This window comes from Pseudorasbora parva, chromosome 2 (assembly GCF_024679245.1).
Source record: "Pseudorasbora parva isolate DD20220531a chromosome 2, ASM2467924v1, whole genome shotgun sequence".
Lineage (NCBI taxonomy): Eukaryota > Metazoa > Chordata > Actinopteri > Cypriniformes > Gobionidae > Pseudorasbora > Pseudorasbora parva.
Genome location: NC_090173.1, coordinates 25,691,130 through 25,709,520, shown reverse-complemented (window position 1 = coordinate 25,709,520; position 18,391 = coordinate 25,691,130). Strand labels below are relative to the sequence as shown.

At 38.7% G+C, this 18,391-nt stretch overlaps 1 protein-coding gene across 1 annotated transcript in view; it reads right to left on the bottom strand.

The window, feature by feature from the left end:
• Positions 1–15,683, bottom strand: part of doc2a (double C2-like domains, alpha) — a 37,751-nt gene extending 22,068 nt beyond the window's left edge. The window contains exons 1-5 of the mRNA XM_067413313.1: positions 15,390–15,683; positions 8,172–8,491; positions 4,209–4,288; positions 3,936–4,010; positions 378–487 (exon numbers count right to left, since the gene is read on the bottom strand). Of these exons, the coding sequence (XP_067269414.1) occupies positions 378–487; positions 3,936–4,010; positions 4,209–4,288; positions 8,172–8,487 (581 nt within the window). The 5' untranslated portion in view covers positions 8,488–8,491; positions 15,390–15,683. The remainder of the gene's footprint in view (positions 1–377; positions 488–3,935; positions 4,011–4,208; positions 4,289–8,171; positions 8,492–15,389) is intronic.
• Positions 15,684–18,391: the final 2,708 nt, after the last annotated feature.

Here is an 18,391-nt window from a genome sequence, read left to right as displayed (position 1 = left end):
ATGAGCACACAGGCAATTTTCTGTGGATAATCACAGGATAAACCTGAGTGCTACAGCAGTCAGGAAGAGTATCTTTCAGCTCTGCAAACATTTTCAGGCTAAATATATGCAGAATTTCCAAGACGTGCACAACAGTAGTTGTACCAAGAAACTAGATTATTCCTGAAGGTTTATAAGCAAAGGAAGGTCTGCTAAGCAGTCGCACTCTCTGTCACACACCTACACATCTACTGTTGAAGCAAGATATGCAGGCTACTGTCAAATCACTGCTCTCCGAGATAAGTATTTTTAAGACATATCCAGAATAGATTTACAGCCTGCTTGGAGTCGCCCATAAAGCAAGATGGATTCAAGGGTGCACAGATGTCTTCACTAACCTCAGAGTCTTCCTGTGCATATCCTCCTCCGTGATGCCAACGTAAGTAAGAGTCTCATTCCAAACAGGATTTAGAGAATTACGTACAGTTTTGGTTTTCAGTTTATTGGCCTGTGGGTATAAAACAGTTTGAATGCTGTCACATTATTTATATGAATAATAAATAAATATAATTATATTTGAGTGAATATTTTGGAATACCTTAATTCTTTGATGCATTTATACAGTATATATTGGTCAACAGTAAAGACATTTTTAACATTAAAAAATATTTATAATAAAAGCTGTTCTTTTAAACTTTCTATTAATCAAAAAAATCTGAAAAATTGTATCACGGTTCCACAAAAATAGTTGAGAAAAACATTGATAATAATACAATCCCAATTCCAAAAAAGTTGGGATACTACAAATTGTGAATTTAAAAAAAAGGAATGCAATAATTTACAAATTTCATAAACTTATATTTTATTCACAATATAATATAGATAACATATCAAATGTTGAAAGTGAGACATTTTGAAATGTCATGCCAAATATTGGCTCATTTTCAATTTCATGAGAGCTACACATTACAAAAAAGTTGTGACAGGTAGCAATAAGAGGCCAGAAAAGTTAAATGTACATAATAAGGAACAGCTGGAGGACCAATTTGCAACTTATTAGGGCAATTGTCAACATGATTGGGTATAAAAAGAGCGTCACGTCAAGAGCGGCAGAGGATCACTAATTCCCCCAATGCTGCTGTGAAAAATAGTGGAGCAATATCAGAAAGGAGTTTCTCAGAGAAAAAAAAAAGTTTGAAGTTATCATCATCTACAGTGCATAATATCATCCAAATATTCAGATAATCTGGAATAATCTCTGTGCGTAAGGGTTAAGGCCGGAAAACCATACTGGATGCCCATTATCTTCGAGCCCTTAGACGGCACTGCATCACATACAGGAATGCTACTGTAATAGAAATCACAACATGGCCTCAGGAATACTTCCAGAAAACATTGTCAGTGAACACAATTCACCGTGCCATTCACCATTGCTGGCTAAAACTCTCTGTGTCAAAAAAAGAAGACATATCTAAACATGATCCAGAAGTGCAGGCGTTTCTCTGGGCTAAGGCTCATTTCAAATGGACTGTGGGAAATTGGAAAACAGTTCTGTGGTTAGACGAATCAAAATTTGAAGTCCTTTTTGGAAAACTGGGATGCCATGTCATGCAGACTAAAGAGGACAAGGAGTAACCCAAGTTGTTATCAGCGCTCAGTTCAGATGCCTGCATCTCTGATGGTTTGGGGTTGCATAAGTGCGTGTGGGATGGGCAGCTTACACATCTGGAAAAGCACCATCAATGCTGAAAGGTATATCCAAGTTCTAGAACAACATATGCTCCCATCCAGACGTCGTCTCTTTCAGAGAAGACCTTGCATTTTCCAACATGACAATGCCAGACCACATACTACATCAATTACAACATCTTGGCTCTGTAGAAGAAGGATCCGGGTACTGAAATGGCCAGCCTGCAGTCTAGATTTTACACCCATAGAAAACATTTGGCGCATCATAAAGAGGAAGATGCGACAAAGAAGACCTAAGACACTTGAGCAACTAGGAGCCTGTATTAGATAAGAATCGGACAACATTCCTATTCCTAAACTTGACCGAGTTGTCTCCTCAGTCCCCAGACATTTGCAGACTGTTATAAAAAGTAGAGGGGATGGCACACACACAGTGGTTAACATGGCCTTGTGCCATCTTTTCTGAGATATGTTGATGCCATGAAATTTAAAATCAACTTATTTGTCCCTTAAAATTACACATTTTCTCAGTTTAAACATTTGATATGTCATCCATGTCATCCTGAATAAAATAGTGAAATTTGAATCTTCCACATCCTTGCATTTTGTTTTTATTCACAATTTGTATAGTCCCAACTTTTTTGGAATCGGGTTTGTAAGAAATGTCAAATCAGCTTATTAGAATTATTAGAAGGACCATGTCACCCTGAAGAGTGTATTAATAATCCTGAAAATTCAGCTTTGTATCACAAAAATTACATTTTAAAATATACATTTAAAAAAAAGTTATTTAAAATGTATATAATATTGTTTTTTTTTCCAAAAACATCTTATTAACACCAAATGTAAGTGCTATAAAACATTTTTAGTAGTTGTTTCTAGATTTAAAGTAGAGGATATTTCAGAGTACTTAATGTGTCACCATTTATGGCCAAAAATAACATCCCCTTCTAATTTATGTTTTTGGCTAGACTCCTAAATTCCACTGAAGACCATTTTTGGTCTGAGGAGTGTGCTTTTCTATTTCAGCATAATACTGTGCACAAAACAAGATCTATAATGAAATGGTGTAGAAAAACGTGACAGGCACAAAGCCTAACTGAATCCCATTGAACACTACTGGGATGAATTGGAACACCGACTGTGAGTCAGGCCCCATCACCCAACATCAATGCCTCTCTGATGCTCTTGTGTCTGAATGGAAAAAAATCCCTGCATACCTGCTCCAACACCTAATAGAAGTCTCTCTAGAAGAGGGGAAGCTGTTAGGGAAGATCAACTCTTTATTATTTCCCACAGTTTTGAGATTGAAATGTTCAACAAGCACATATGAGTTTGGTGTTCGTGTGTCCAATCATAAATAATTAGGTCAGAGGTCATAGTGAGGTCAACAAGCTTTTAGGTGTAAGAATCGTAATGTAAAAAAAGGTCTTCATTTTTACAGAATACGTCGTCAAAGACGCCCTTTGAAGCGAAACACAGATGTTTATGGTTTCATGCTTTTAAACAAACAAACTGGACTGTTGCACTGGACAAACTAGCGCTGATTAGCCCACCATTAAAAGGTTAGTCCACCCAAAAATTCTGTCATAATTTACTCACCCTCATGTTATTATAATAAACACAATTTAGTCACATGTTTGTTCTGTCTTTTGGTGTTTTGTTATTTTGGGCAATGTGCTCTTGTCTTCTGTCTGACCCCTCCCCTCTTGTTATCTCTTTATGGATTATTTACCCAACCTGTTCTCCCTCATCACCTGCCTGATTTGTCCCCCTTTTTGACTCCTTGTGTTTTGCAGTCCTTCTTGTTTCCCAACAGCCTACCACTTCATTTACAAAATATTAATCTCCAGTCTGCATTGACAAAATCACCATGCACGATGCATGTATGTTGTCCCAGGACATGTCTTGTTTTCAAGTCCTGTCCCTAATATAACTTTTTCTATCCATATAGAGGGGGCATACTTTAAAAGTATTGAAATAATAAGGAATCTTTGAGTAGACTTTGAGTATCATTTGAGTATCTCATTGCTGGGGCGAGTGTCCTTGTTTTTGATAATCAAAATATGGTCACCCTAAACGAAGGCTTATACGGGTTTGCGATGACATGAAGGTAATAATGACAAAATTTTCATTTTTGGGTGAACTATAGGCTACCTTTAAAGCTCGAATTTGAAGCTTGACTACGCCCCTGCTCTGAATGGTTAGTATTATACAAAAATATAGTGAAGTTCATGCATAGAGGTTTACTCCTAACAGGATCTCACCTTGCAGGCTCCTGGTAGAAGATGAAGTTTGACATAAGGATCGGACAGGCCATTAAAATCCATGGATTTCAGACCCTAAACAAAAAACAAGCCACATTAATGGTAGGAATGCTAAATAAATAAATAAAAATATATAAATGAGTGAAGTTATGGAGCCCTGTTGAAGTAGAACAAACTGCTAAAGGGTAAATCACCTGCAGGTTGTTTTTGCAATGTGAGTCACAGATAGGTGTGAGTGTGTAGTGAACTGCAGAGGTGTGAGTTGGACCTTACCTTGGCTCTGATGATGTTACAGTGGAGTGAACTGGTTGCTCTCTCATACCTCAGTTCAAATTCTAACGTCCCCAGTGCAGCTACACAATCATAAGAATGATAGTACAAATGTTAATAACATCATATAACATAATACCTGACAGGAAGCAGATTAAACAATCCATTATGGAACACAATTAGGAGGCATGCAAATCTGACAGATGGTAAGATGGAGAGCAACATTGCAAATTGGAATATTATGCCTGCACTATGCATATTAACAATGCAAAGTCAAAGCTTAATATTACAGAATTATTAACATAATAATTTACATTTCATTTTTGCCAGGCACTAAGGGAAAACCAACAAAAATTCAAATAAGGTATTATTGCAACATAATATTTTGCCGTGCCCATGTACAATATAGATATGCAGGCTATTTCTGCATAGCATAAGGTGCCCGTTTGTGGACTGACATTACCATATGGATGATATATTTATTAAAACTATAAATTATATTTGTTTATATATGTATCTGACTAAATGTTTAGTATGTGAACAGCTCCATGCTCGTTTTGTCCCAGAAAGGTTTTTCAGTTGTATGTACTCACAAAAAAAGAAGACTCATAAGTTAATAATAACAATAATAGATTTTATTAATAATGCACTTTTCATTCCGGAGAATCTCAAAGTGCAACAATCGAAAAGGGGCATACAATACAAGTAGTAATTATATAAATATATTTATTTGACTCCAAATCTGAAATGGAGCCATTTGTTTGCTTGTTTTTTTTATTTTTTATTTTGGAGTAAATGGAAGATTTGTTTTAAACAAGATTAATGTTTAGACATTTTTGGACAATATTTATTCAAAGATAGGCTACATCACATAAGATATCGATAAGGATCAATAGCATTATCATTTATAATAGGCCTATAGTAGGCCCATATACACTGCTCAAAATTTTTTTAAGGAACACTTTTAAATCAGAGAATAGCATCAGTTCAGTTAAACTCCTGGGATATTGATCTGGTCAGTTAAGTAGCAGAGAGGGGTTGGTAATCAGTTTCATCTGCTTTAGTGTTAATGAAATTAAAAACAGGTGCACTAGATGGGCAATAATGAGAAGACTCCCAAAACAGGAATGGTTTTACAGGTGGAGACCACTGACATTTTCTTTCTCTACTAATAACCAGTTTTGTATTTGGCTAGGGTCAATGTCGCTACCGGTAGCAGTAGGCAATACTTGGACCCAACAGAGGTTGCACAGGCAATCCAACTCCTCCCGGATGGCACATCAATACGTGCCGTTGCCAGAAGGAGAGCTGGACAGGGCCATAGAAGGCCCTTAGCCCATCAGCAGGACCGGTATCTGTTCCTTTGTGTGAGAAGGAACAGGATGAGCACTGTCAGAGCCCTACAAAATGACCTCCAGCAGGCCACTGTGTGAATGTCTCTGACTAAACAATCAGAAAAAGACTTTATGAGGGTGGCCTGAGGGCCCGAGATCCTCTAGTGGGTTCTGTGCTCACTGCCTAGGACTGTGGAGCTTGATTGGCCTTTGCCATTGAACACCAGAATTTGCAGTTTCGCCACTGGCGGCCTGTGCTTTTCACAAATGAGAGCAGGTTCACCCGAGGCACACGTGACAAGGGTCTGGACTCTAGAGAAACCGTGGAGAACATTATGCTGCCTGTAACATCGTTCAGCATGACTGGTTTGGTGGTGGGTCAGGGATGGTCTGGGCAGTCATATCCATGGAGGCTAGAAAATGGCACCCTGACTGCCATTATTTATAAGGTTGAAATCCTTGGACACTTTGTCAGACCCTATGCTGGTGCAGTGGGTCCTGGGTTCCTCCTGGGGCATGACAATGCCTGGCTTCGTGTGGCGAGAGTATGCAGGCAGTTCCTGGAGGATGAAGGAATTGATACCATTGAAGGGGCACCACGCTCACCTGACTTAAATCCAAAAGAACACCTCTGGGACATTGTGTTTTGGTCCATCCGCCATCACCAGGTTGCACCTCCTACTGTCCAGGAGCTCATTGGTGCCCTGGTTCAGATCTGGGAGGAAATACCCCAGGACACCATCCGTTGTCTCATTGGAGCGTGCCCCGACGTTGTCAGGAATGCATACAAGCATGTGGGGGCCATTCAAACTACTGAGTACCATTTTGAGTTGCTGCAATGAAATTTCAGCAAAATAGACAAGCTTGGTGCATAATTTTTTCACTCCGATTTTTGGGGTGTCTTTGAATTCAGTCCTTTGTAGGTTGATAATTTTAATTTCCATCAAACGATGTGGTATCCTTTCGTTCATTACACATTACCCAGTCCATATTAGTATAGGTATCCAGCATGATATTTTCCCAAATGAGTTCTGATGTGTTTTCAATTTCCATTTTTTCAGAAGTTTTCAGTTCCTTTAATTTTTTTTAGCAGTGTATATTTAATAATATATATTAATAATCATATGATTGATATGTGATCAGCTAAAATCAGTGCCAAAAATATGACATAATGTTTGGATTTCGCAATGAAACTAAGATAATTTAAAGATGGGACTTTGTTATAGATCTATAGATATTTTCCTGATTTACTGGCGATTTGATTTCGCCTGGCAACTCAGTCTGTAAACCTGTACATTAATTTTTACTGCTTCTATTACGCTTTTGCGGGAACCAATCACAGAATGGCTTATCCACCTGGGGTTTAACATGATGACAGATAGAGAAATGATGGGTCGTCGCCTCTTAATCACACCTCTTGTGATCTGATTGGTTGAAGGACTATCCAACTGCGTACAGAGTTATTATAATAATGCTCATTTATCACACCTCTGGTGCAGTAGAAAACACAGAGCAGACTCCCCAGACCAATGTTCAATTTTAAATTGAGCTTGGTCTGGTGATAGCCAGACAAACATTGTTAGCAGTAAAATAGTAAAATAATATTCTTATAACCTCTTTTCTCAATGTCCAAGTTTAAAAGATAGTATGTCTCAAATAATTTTCACCATATTTGTTAGGCATTATCATTAATAAAATCCAACATTATTTTATAAGAGCCAAAATATTTGGATATTGGGAACAACAAAGAGATTTAGGGTTATGGGTGGGACAAATAAAGTACTTGTCACAGTCACCTTTGAGACTCACGGGCTGCGTCCGAAATCCGAAAAATGCTGCCTTCAGAGGACACATTTCATTTCAAGGTAGGAAGGCAACAAGGCACATCCAAATCTAATGTTAGCTTCACTTCCTGTCTCCTGAGAGACCTTCATCTGATCGATTTTTGAAAGCAGCATACATGTATCCTTCTCTGCCTTTGATATCCCACAATCCTGTGCTTTCCCTTCTGTGACAGTTGAGCTGAGGAAAAAAGATGACGTCCAAAAGTTGTGTTTGAAGGTCAGTTTGTGTGTAAATGTGAGTTTTTTACCAACATTTTCCACTTCTGATGTCGTATCTAGTCAGAAATTTCTAATATATTAATTAAATATTTAGTTCTCATCAAAGCTCTCTGTATTTTGCTGTAATTCATTGAACTGTTACACTGCCTGAAGTCTGCCCGAAATTAGATTTGTAAGGTGCCTTCATGCACAAAAAGCTGCCTTACAAGCTATTATCTCATGAGGCAACGAGTCAGCTGTCTAGGCTTTCGGACACAGCCACGACTTTTTCAAGTTCCCATGATGCACTCACAGACTGTTTATGTGCTAATGAGCCCACTGTACAACTTATGTAACACTATTATACATTCATGATACCTTACAGATACAGTTAAAATTGGGATTGAATTGGGATCTGTTTTCAGAGACAAATCTACTCCGAAGTAAAAAAAAATCTATATATATTCAGTTCCGACATACGTCTCCGTTCCCTCCTTCAGGGAACGAGGGTTACATACGTAACCGAGACGTTTCCCTTGGATATGCGTGTGATTGTTCTGCTGATTTAAGCACACAATGTCAAAACTTACTACTCTCATCGCTGTCTGAACTGCAGATGTCCACCGACGTCTCGATGCTGCTTGCTGCTGACAGAGTCCCGCCCCCTCCCCTCGCCCCTGCCTGCAGAGGGGACAAGAGACTTCCACTCGTTCCTCCAGAGGTCCCAACCCCTGGGCTGAGAGCCAGTGGAGAAGCAGGGTTAGGAGAGATGGGCTCAGTGGTCGGGGAGAGCCGGGGAAAATAGGCAGAGATCTGTCTAATTGGTCGTATGGGGCCAGGACAGACGTCTATGGCCATGTGTTCCTGGATGGAAATGGTGAGCTTTTTTCCCTTACGCACCGTCATAGAGCTAAAGCAGAGAGAAAGAGAGTTATTATGACTTATTCACTTAGATGTGCTTCATCTAAAGTGACTTAAAATACAAAGACGGTTCCACCAGAGCTATTTGTGTTTACAGGGATAGTTCAAATGAAAAATCTGTTGACATTTACTCACATTTATGTTGTTCCAAACCTGTATGACTTTCATTCTTCTGCATAACGCTGTTTTTTGTTGAATACAATGAACATTGGACTTTCACTTAATTTACATTTTTCAGAATATCTTCTTTTGTATATCACAGAAGAAAAAAGTCATAGAGGTTTGGAATGACGCGAAGGTGAGTAAATAATGACAGAATTTTCATTTCTACAGTCACACTACAATTATTGGTGCTCAATTCTGATTTGCTGCTCAGCTTACACATTGTGATGTGGTGCAGAAGCTAGTGAATTTTTGCGTAAGGAGGATGAAGATGAGGATAAGGAGAAAGAGAGCAAAGTTTTTCTTGTATAATTTCCCCTGAAATTTTGCTTGTATATAGCTGTCACCATAATACTTATTTATATTTATATTTATAATTATAACACCTCTCTGTCCCTGAACTGAGTACCTTCGCAGATATCTTCCAAATTAACAGAGTGACCAAAGAACTACCTTTATGTAAAATCTTTGCACTGAGTCCCATCAGCACAGCAACATTTCTACATGAAAATGTTAGTTCAGGCAATAATTTAAAAAACAACATAATTCTACCCTCACCTAAAGGATTATTAGGAACAATGCTCAGGTAGGCCGTGGCATTTAAACGGTGCCCAGTTGGCACTAAGGGGCCTAAAGTGTGCCAAGAAAACATCCCCCATACCATTACACCACCACCACCAGCCTGCACAGTGGTAACAAGGCATGATGGATCCATGTTCTCATTCTGTTCACGCCAAATTCTGACTCTACCATCTGAATGTCTCAACAGAAATCGAGACTCATCAGACCAGGCAACATTTTTCCAGTCTTCAACTGTCCAATTTTGGTGAGCTTGTGCAAAATGTAGCCTCTTTTTCCTATTTGTAGTGGAGGTGAATGGTACCCGGTGGGGTCTTCTGCTGTTGTAGCCCATCTGCCTCAAGGCTGTGTGTGTTGTGGCTTCACAAATGCTTTGCTGCATACCTCGGTTGTAACGAGTGGTTATTTCAGTCAAAGTTGCTCTTCTATCAGCTTGAATCAGTCGGCCCATTCTCCTCTGACCTCTAGCATCAACGAGGCATTTTCACCCACAGGACTGCTGCATACTGGATGTTTGTCCCTTTTCACACCATTCTTTGTAAACCCTAGAAATTGTTGTGCGTGAAAATCCCAGTAACTGAGCAGATTGTGAAATACTCAGACCAGCCCGTCTGGCACCAACAACCATGCCTCGCTCAAAATTGCTTAAATCTCCTTTCTTTCCCATTCTGACATTCAGTTTGGAGTTCAGGAGATTGTCTTGACCAGGACCACACCCCTAAATGCAAATAAAGCAACTGCCATGTGATTGGTTGATTAGATAATTCCATTAATGAGAAATTGAACAGGTGTTCCTAATAATCCTTTAGGTAAGTGTATATTAGTTTTGTAGAAATTAAAGCATAAATATTATTAAATGTAATAAAACTATCGAATCGAATGTTAATCGAATGTTACCGCTATTGTGTATTGTGTACCAAGTGAGATCTCTGTGTTCAGGTGGCGCATTACTTCTATTATGTAGATATCTACTGTATTATTTACTTATATATTTATAAGTGAAGCATACACTTTAAATGTGTTGTTTAAGTTTAAGTGTTATATTGTTTCTGTAAAAAGTATTGGAAACTTCAAGTAGAAATTACCCAGAAACCTTTTACTGCTGAAGTTAAAGTTACTTATTTTCCTTGTTCATTTTACCTAACTTAGTTAAGTAGAGTTTACTTAAAGGCGCAATATGTAATTTTCGCCCGCTAGAAGTCCCTTATACAAAAAAGGTGTATCTTGATGACAGCTTGTTTCTAGAATAGGGTATGATGTCATTGATAGGCGACACACTGACACGGTCCATGTCCTGGTTTAAATTTGATATTAATCTGGATTTAATTTAATTAACATTCTAGGAAACATTTGGGATAATACACGAGTCAACAAAATATATAACATTGTTCTAGTGGTTTTTGGATATTTTAATCCAAAAATCGTACATATTGTGCCTTTAATTTTTATATGCAAAATTTGCTTTAAAAAAATCAGTGAGATTTTGCAAAATAGAAAAATTAAGTCAGTTTTTTTCTTATTGTTTCTTTAAGTGTATGAACTTGGTGTTGCAGGAAAAAACCATAACCATAAAAGCAGATTCATAGCAGTTTCATGAGCACAGATGTTCATGTAGTCCACCCCAGCATGGCAGAAATTCACTACACAGATCTTGAGGCCCTTGGTTTCACAGAAATACATTTAGCCGAATCTCCTTTGAATGTTAAGGCCTTTGAATTTGAACCGAAGAGCTTTTCTTGAGAGATCAAGGAAATGTAGACATTATACTGGATCTAGAGACCCGTGTTAGAGACCAAAACCAAAAGTTTCTTTGTTGTGTTGTACTTTAAATGCTTTAAGCGTTAAAAGGACAAAAATATACATGATAGTTACAACTTAGCTGCTGAGTGGAGCTGCAAACTACAGCGCAAGAGCAATAGGCTAGAGGCTGAGTATGAGTAGGTACAAAGCGAAGTGAGGAGAGAGTGTGGCTGGAGGTTCAGAGTTGGAGGAGAGTGGGCGTTTGCATGCTGCGGCTTAAGAAGTTTGTGCTGAGCTCTAGCTTTAAGAACTCGCCATCTAAGCCCTGCTCTTATTTATTTAGAAGTCGTGAGCAAAAATCTATGCCTGAAGCCAAAAGCAGAGCTTGGCCAATTTTCCATTCCCTGCAGTCGTGCTTGGTTTTATTCAATGTAAATTGAAACCACTGTTAAGCTTTTGTGTCTTCCTTTCTAAATTAAAGACCTTCTTCCAGAGACCTCTAAACAGCCTTGTTTGTTGTTGTTTGTTTTGACAGACTGTCAGATACGCATTTGATCTGTAATACCTCCAGAGACTGAGATGAATTGACCTGGCTTGTCAAAACTGTTTTCTGAGCTGCCGGACCCGCGTGCCACAGCACACTTTCAATTTCAGCATGCTCTTCTCACCTTCAATGTAAGCGCTTAAAGCACCAGTAAGACCTGCAGATGGAGCAGCTTCAGACCACAAAATATTAGTTTTAAAAGTTGCTAGAATGAAGAGAGGATGGGAAATGGGTTTAGAGAAAATGAGTGTGTAATTTGATAAGAAGTGAGAATGCACTTTTGACTTTATTTATTCTAGCGGCAACATCTTGTTTCTATGGGCACACTTGATATGCACAAGCTCCCCTGAGAATGTTTCAGGGTGTTTGCAGCTAATCCCTGCAGAAATAATAAGGAATATGAATTATTTCCTGAGCATCAAATCATCATATGTGATTGAGCAAATCATCAATAAGGATCTCTTAAGGATAATGTGACACCGAAGACAGGAGTAACAATGCTGAAAATTCAGCTTTGACATCACAGGAATAAATGTATTATTGTTATTTTGAATTGTAATAATTTCACACTATTATTGTTTTTACTGTTGACTTTTGATCAAATAAAGGCAGCCTTGGTTAGCATAAGAGACTTCTTTCAAAAACTTTAGAAAATCTTAGAAAAAGAACGCAGGAGGACACATACTCATACACAGCTGACCTTTAAGGTAATTTTGGCCCATTTGGCCAAAAGCACATTATTACATGCCATTGCAGAGATTTCTACTTGTCAATCCATCAGGTCGTCCACTGTTTTGACAGGCATCATGGCTGTCTCCACGGTGGTGCCAGGTAAGTTGTCATAATGGCATTGGTGCAGCACAGCTAATGAGATCATGACACATGGACGCTAACAAGATTAGCGATTAGCACAGGACCTCACGCCTAGCAGAATTTGTTTTTTTAGACTTCAAATCAAATCTCTTCCCACCACCTGCTGTACATAATAATACATGTCTGTGATGGTTTATGAAAACTGTTTATTTAATTATTTATTTAAACATTTTCAATGATTTCCAATTCACTGGCGAGGACCGAAAACTAAGTATTGTTTTTCAACCCCCAGTCAGAGGGAAATGTCAATTTGCATCTAAAATCATTATATGACGAAATTAGATTTTGGAAGAAAGGATACTTGCGCACTAGAACAAATCTCTATAATAATATAATTTTTATCAACCAAATGTGATTGTATCGTATATGTTTTTTCATCTTCTGAGACTTTCTTCAGAGGTGAGTGTGGGCTCATTTAAATTCAAACGTGATTTTATGTCTTTCCGAAACTACCAAGCCAGCGGCGGATTCAAATGTAATCTAATTTGCATAGACTTTATGTGTGCTTCTCCTGGTGGGCAACTGTAGACCTCATTCGTAGCGCAATCTATTTTTTTAAGCTGTGGTTTAACAACCCAAATGGCTAGTGCAATGCTAGTTAAGTCAATCTAGAATTAAGTCAGCTGTCATGTTGGCACTGTTGTTTTTATGTCATCAATAAAAAAAGAAAAACAAACTTCCAGTAACTTGCACGCTCTGCAATGGGTCGTGACAGTGTGCAGACTCTCTCTCTCAGTGCTTTGAATAGTGAACTGTGTGCATTGCGCAGTAACCCGCTAACTTTGTGAGTGCAGTCACAAAATGAATGAATGTCAGTGCTTGAGATTGGATCACAGCAAGACATGAAGAGACCGTTGAGAAGATGCCTCGGAGTGGGGGGTGGGATGTGAGAGTGAGAGGAAGTAGTGAAGAGAGATATTCAAGTAGCCTACTGTAAATTACTGACATGTTGGCAGTGGGTTGTCTCAGTACATAATGACACTGTTGGCACTTGACGCCAAACACAGTGGCTAGATGTGATTTGGACTGCTGTCAACATACTCTCTAGCTGATCAATTTAACTAGCTGACTAAGCAGCACAATACTTTAATTGTGTAACTGACACACATATCTGGTTGTACAGACCTGTTTCACTTTTTCAACATCTCTGTTCTTTGTCTCAGTCAGTGTTTAAAATTCTTGTTCAGTTCTCCACGGCTTCTGCCTGGAGGCTAAATCTTGTCATGCTATCTATCTGGAAGCACTTCCAGAAAATGCCAGCTTATACCATTGGCTGGCACTGTTTATGTAAGCACCACAATGCATTGATCATGAGTCGTTCTGCCATAGAACTAGGAAACACTGCACTGTTTACACTACGTCAACAGCATAAGAGTCTGACACAGGCTAGAAGAAATTATTGAATAAAGTAGTTATTTTTGTTTGTTTTCTTCTCGTATTTTCATCTCATAAAATAAAGGTTGAACCACTGGAGTCACATGGACTATTTTAAAGATGTTTTTACTACCTTTCTGTCTGTCTTGGATTTCATTAAAACTATCTTCATATCTTCTCAATATCAAAGGTCTTACAGTTTTTGGACAACTATAGAATGTACATTGTTTGGGTTTAACGAACCCTTTAGGAAAAAAAATACAGGCAGTTTTTTTCTTGGCAAAAGTTAGTGATCCTTTAGTCATTGTTGAACACAGTTGAATAGATTCAAGGCACACATTACGCAAAGCTCTTTGTCTTTTATCATAAGTGAGTCTCTTTTGAACTTCACTAATTGAATGTGCGTGTGCCACTCAAACCAGCAACGGATAAGGAGAAAACGGCCATATAAATCAGACTGTACTTTACTTTTTGGTGACGATTCAACATCGAACCATATTAACAATATTAAACCGATATATCCGAGGTAAATACTATGCATGTTATAAAGCATTTTAGGTTTTTTCTCAGCATGAAGCGCATGTTATCTCCTCAAGAAAACGAATGAAAATCCCAAGAAAATAAGAATATTTACAGGTGACTCTACTATATACCAAATATAATGCGGGAACCATTCGTGTAAATAATTATCTGAAAAATATTAATCTATCTATCTATCTATCTATCTATCTATCTATCTATCTATCTATCTATCTATCTATCTATCCATCTATCCATCTATCCATCTATCCATCTATCTATCTATCTATCTATCTATCTATCTATCTATCTATCTATCTATCTATCCATCTATCCATCTATCCATCTATCTATCTATCTATCTATCTATCTATCTATCTATCTGTCTGTCTATCTGTCTATCGTTTCTCTAAACTCTCTCGTGTGTCTCATCAGTAGTATCATGTTCTCTTTTATTCACACAAGATCGGTGGTCCTGATGAGAAGCACATCACCGTTTCACAGTCAGTCACTTTGTCACTCAGACACTGATGGATTACCAGAGTGAGATAGAGAGAGGAGTCTGCATCGCATGCTTTCCAAAAAGAGCTTTAAAAAAAACATTGCACGCACAGTATCTCACATCACAGTATCTCCATGTGCCAGAATGAAGTATATTCTCTCCATCTAAAGTTAAAATTATGCAAAAAAATACAGCAAATGATAGTTGGGGGGGGGGGGGGGGGTCGAGAAACAGGAAGAGAGTGAAAAGGTTAACGTGCACGCATACATGAGTACATTAATACTTAACACAGAATGAGTGCAGGATGTGGGGGCGCACGAAGAAGGACAGAAAGAGAGGTTAAGGGGACCGGTGGTAAATAGATAGACCATACTTTATGATAATTTCCTTTCCAGAAATATAAACATACACTGCAAGAAAGGGTCAACACTGATTTGACTTGGTACCAGATAGACATGAAAGAGAGAGAGGGGTGTGCAAAGAGAGAGAGACAAAGATATAAATGAATAAACAAGAAAATGCTGGGAGATTAAATTACATAACAGATACGAGGAAGTTACAGGCAAAGATAAATAAGCGGTATTTTTCTCTTACCTTTGATTGTGTGAGTGTGAAAGACTCCCTCATAAACAAGTGAATTCCAAAGCACAGGGGTCTGCACTAACAGGTGGTGCAAGAGAAAGATAGAGAGAGAGAGAGAGAGAGAGAGAGAGAGAGAGAGAGAGAGAGAGAGAGAGAGAGAGAGAGAGAGAGAGAGAGAGAGAGAGAAGAGGAGGGGGAGGGAGAGACAGAGAGGGAGAGAGAGGAGGAGGAGGAGAAACAGATATAGTGAGGAGTGACTATGTAGCATAACGTCAAATAATCTATAGGATAACACATGGAGAAATGAGGAGGAGGATAAAAAAATTGGAAGAGGAGGAGGGAAAGATGGGAGGAGAAATTTGTTAGAATGCGCAGTGGCTGGAGAAACAGTGGGATGGATGGATATGGAAAGAGAAACTGTGGTTGGACTGAGCCACATGTGCTACTATTTCACTTGCACGATGGCTAATTCCATTTCCTGTGGGCATGTTTTCTGCTTGTTGTTGTAGTCTTTCGCTCTCTTTCTCTCTGTGTCATACTGTACCATGTGTTTGGAATATTATTTTAATCTACGTTAATTTGCACTGTCAACATTAATGAACAGGCTCCTTCATCAGAGACTGAAGGATTATACTGTAGATTCCTCTTAAAGGGATATTTCCCCGAAAAGTGAAATTCCTGGCGTCTTATATGTCATTCCAAACCATAGACCGTAAAAAAATATGGATGACACATCTTCACTACCTTCCGCTGAAAACCCGACTTGGTACCTGAGTCTGCACGGTAGAGAACAGGGGCGCGATATCAAAAGCCCACCCACACTCTCGCAAATAAAGAACAAATCATTATGTCAGTATGAAATAAACAGTTATGGAAATGAAGAAATTAAAGCTAAAGCTCCAGGCTCCTCCTGAAAATCCTGAAAAAAGTCTGTTGGTGCTGTCAATCTCAGCTGTCAATAATGACGTCACATCCCCCGTTTTTATAGCATCAAATAACTAACTTTTTAAAGAACGAACATTGAAACTAACATCAGTGTGATAAAAACGACCGAAAATGACATAAACCATCTTTGGGAAAAAATTATTTGAAGTGTAATTTGATTGTTTAGTTTGTCTCGTGTCCATTAGAATACGCGGAGGGGCGGGGTTATGAGCTATATTGGGAGGGACCAACCACCTTGGGGCGAGCGAGACGTTTTGGCTTCACTTTTCAGGACGCGTGCGGCATGTTTGTTCAAACAATATTGGACCCCACTGAACCTAAAACATCTTCTTTTGTGTTCCACAGAAGGTTTTGAGCCTTGTGAGAGTAAGAAGTGGGTGATGACAGCATTTTAATTTTTAGGTGAACTTTGCCTTTAAGAGCCTTTCATGCAGTCAGTGATAAAGAAACACTGCTTATTAATGTTGACAGTACAAATTAATTCATGTAGACTAAAATAATACTGCAAACACATCACACTTTATGACAGAGGGAAAGAGAGGGAGACCTATTCCTTTATCCTTGTTTGTATTGAACATATTATTTCAATACAGTATAAATGATTTTCATTAATTTATGCATGCTTGTACATGGATATTATGTTTTCTGTTGTTTAGTTGCTGGCCTTGCAGTGCTTTGCAGTGGTGTAAGGGTTCTCACTACAGTTACATGTGCCAAGGGAAGCATCTGTCTCTCTCCCTCCCTCCATATAATTTGCTCTAATGATGCCTAATGATACATGCGTGAGAACACACACTCCTACACACACACACACACACACACACACACACACACACACACACACACACACACACTTGCACAATATAATATTAGAACACACAATTTAAAATCAGAACACACACTTCCTCAAAGAAAGGTTTTTTTTTTTTTTTTTTTGATGATGATGAGGAGGAGGCGGACTCACTGATCTTATTCCGCCTCAACTCTCTTTCTAACTCTATCACTCAAGACAGGGGGGATTAAAGATGGTCTGTAGCATGAGCAGTCGCTCATTTCTTTGTTTTTCCTCATTAAAAATCTCCCCTGGCTTGATCCTCTTCTTTTTTCTATGCATTTCACCCTTTCTCTTCCCACTCACTCCCACTTCTGTCTCTCCCCCCTATTCTTTCCATCTCCTCCCAGAGGATTTTTGTCTCTTCCTCTGGCATGCTTAAATGTACACGTGTGCGACTGAGATGGAACGAATGAGAATATATTTTGTACATTACGTTCCGTCTCTTTCTTTTGTGTATCACGTTGGCTCATTCACCTCTTTCACAGATGTGTGGCATATTATATTGGCTGCTTATGAAATCACTCGTGTTGTGCCCCTCTCTTAACGCAACTCTTTTTAGGACGCTATCATGCTGATCAGAGGCTCTGTAGTCCAGATGTAATTAAAGCAGAGCTAAGCGGCTGGCAAAGATAGCACAGCTAAGAAAGCCTCCTGTAAAAGCACAGGCCTGCCGTCCCAATTAACCAGCCTCATGCTACCGTTCAGCCCCGTCGCCTCAGTACGTGTTTTTTCTCTTTTTTGTTTGAGAAAACGCTGTTATTAACATACTCAGATCAATGGCTAACCACTCTAATTAGGTTCTATTAATTTAATGTAAGGCGTAGGGATCAAGTGGCACTCGATCAGAAAAGGTCAGGGGCAGTTCCTGATTGTGGAGGACTAGAGCTGCTATTAAGAACAATCAAACAAGTCAGGAGTTCAAAAAACAGTCCCATTGGCAGCATGGGACTGGGTTTGTTTGTGGCGGTCATGATTCATATTTCATAACTTGAAGAATGCGGATATTACATGATCGCTATCACATGATTGAAGACCTTATCTTTCAGTGGCAACATTAAAACGCTGCACAAACATTAAACAATATGTTGTCGCTTCTTTAAGAGCTGTTGTGCTATGGTTGGATTTTGCTGATGCCTCACGGTTTGGATTTAAAATAGGGATTTGGCATGTATTTCTGTAAACGCTGAACCAAACAGGCACTTGAAAAGTTTCCGTTGTTACATTTCTAAAATGT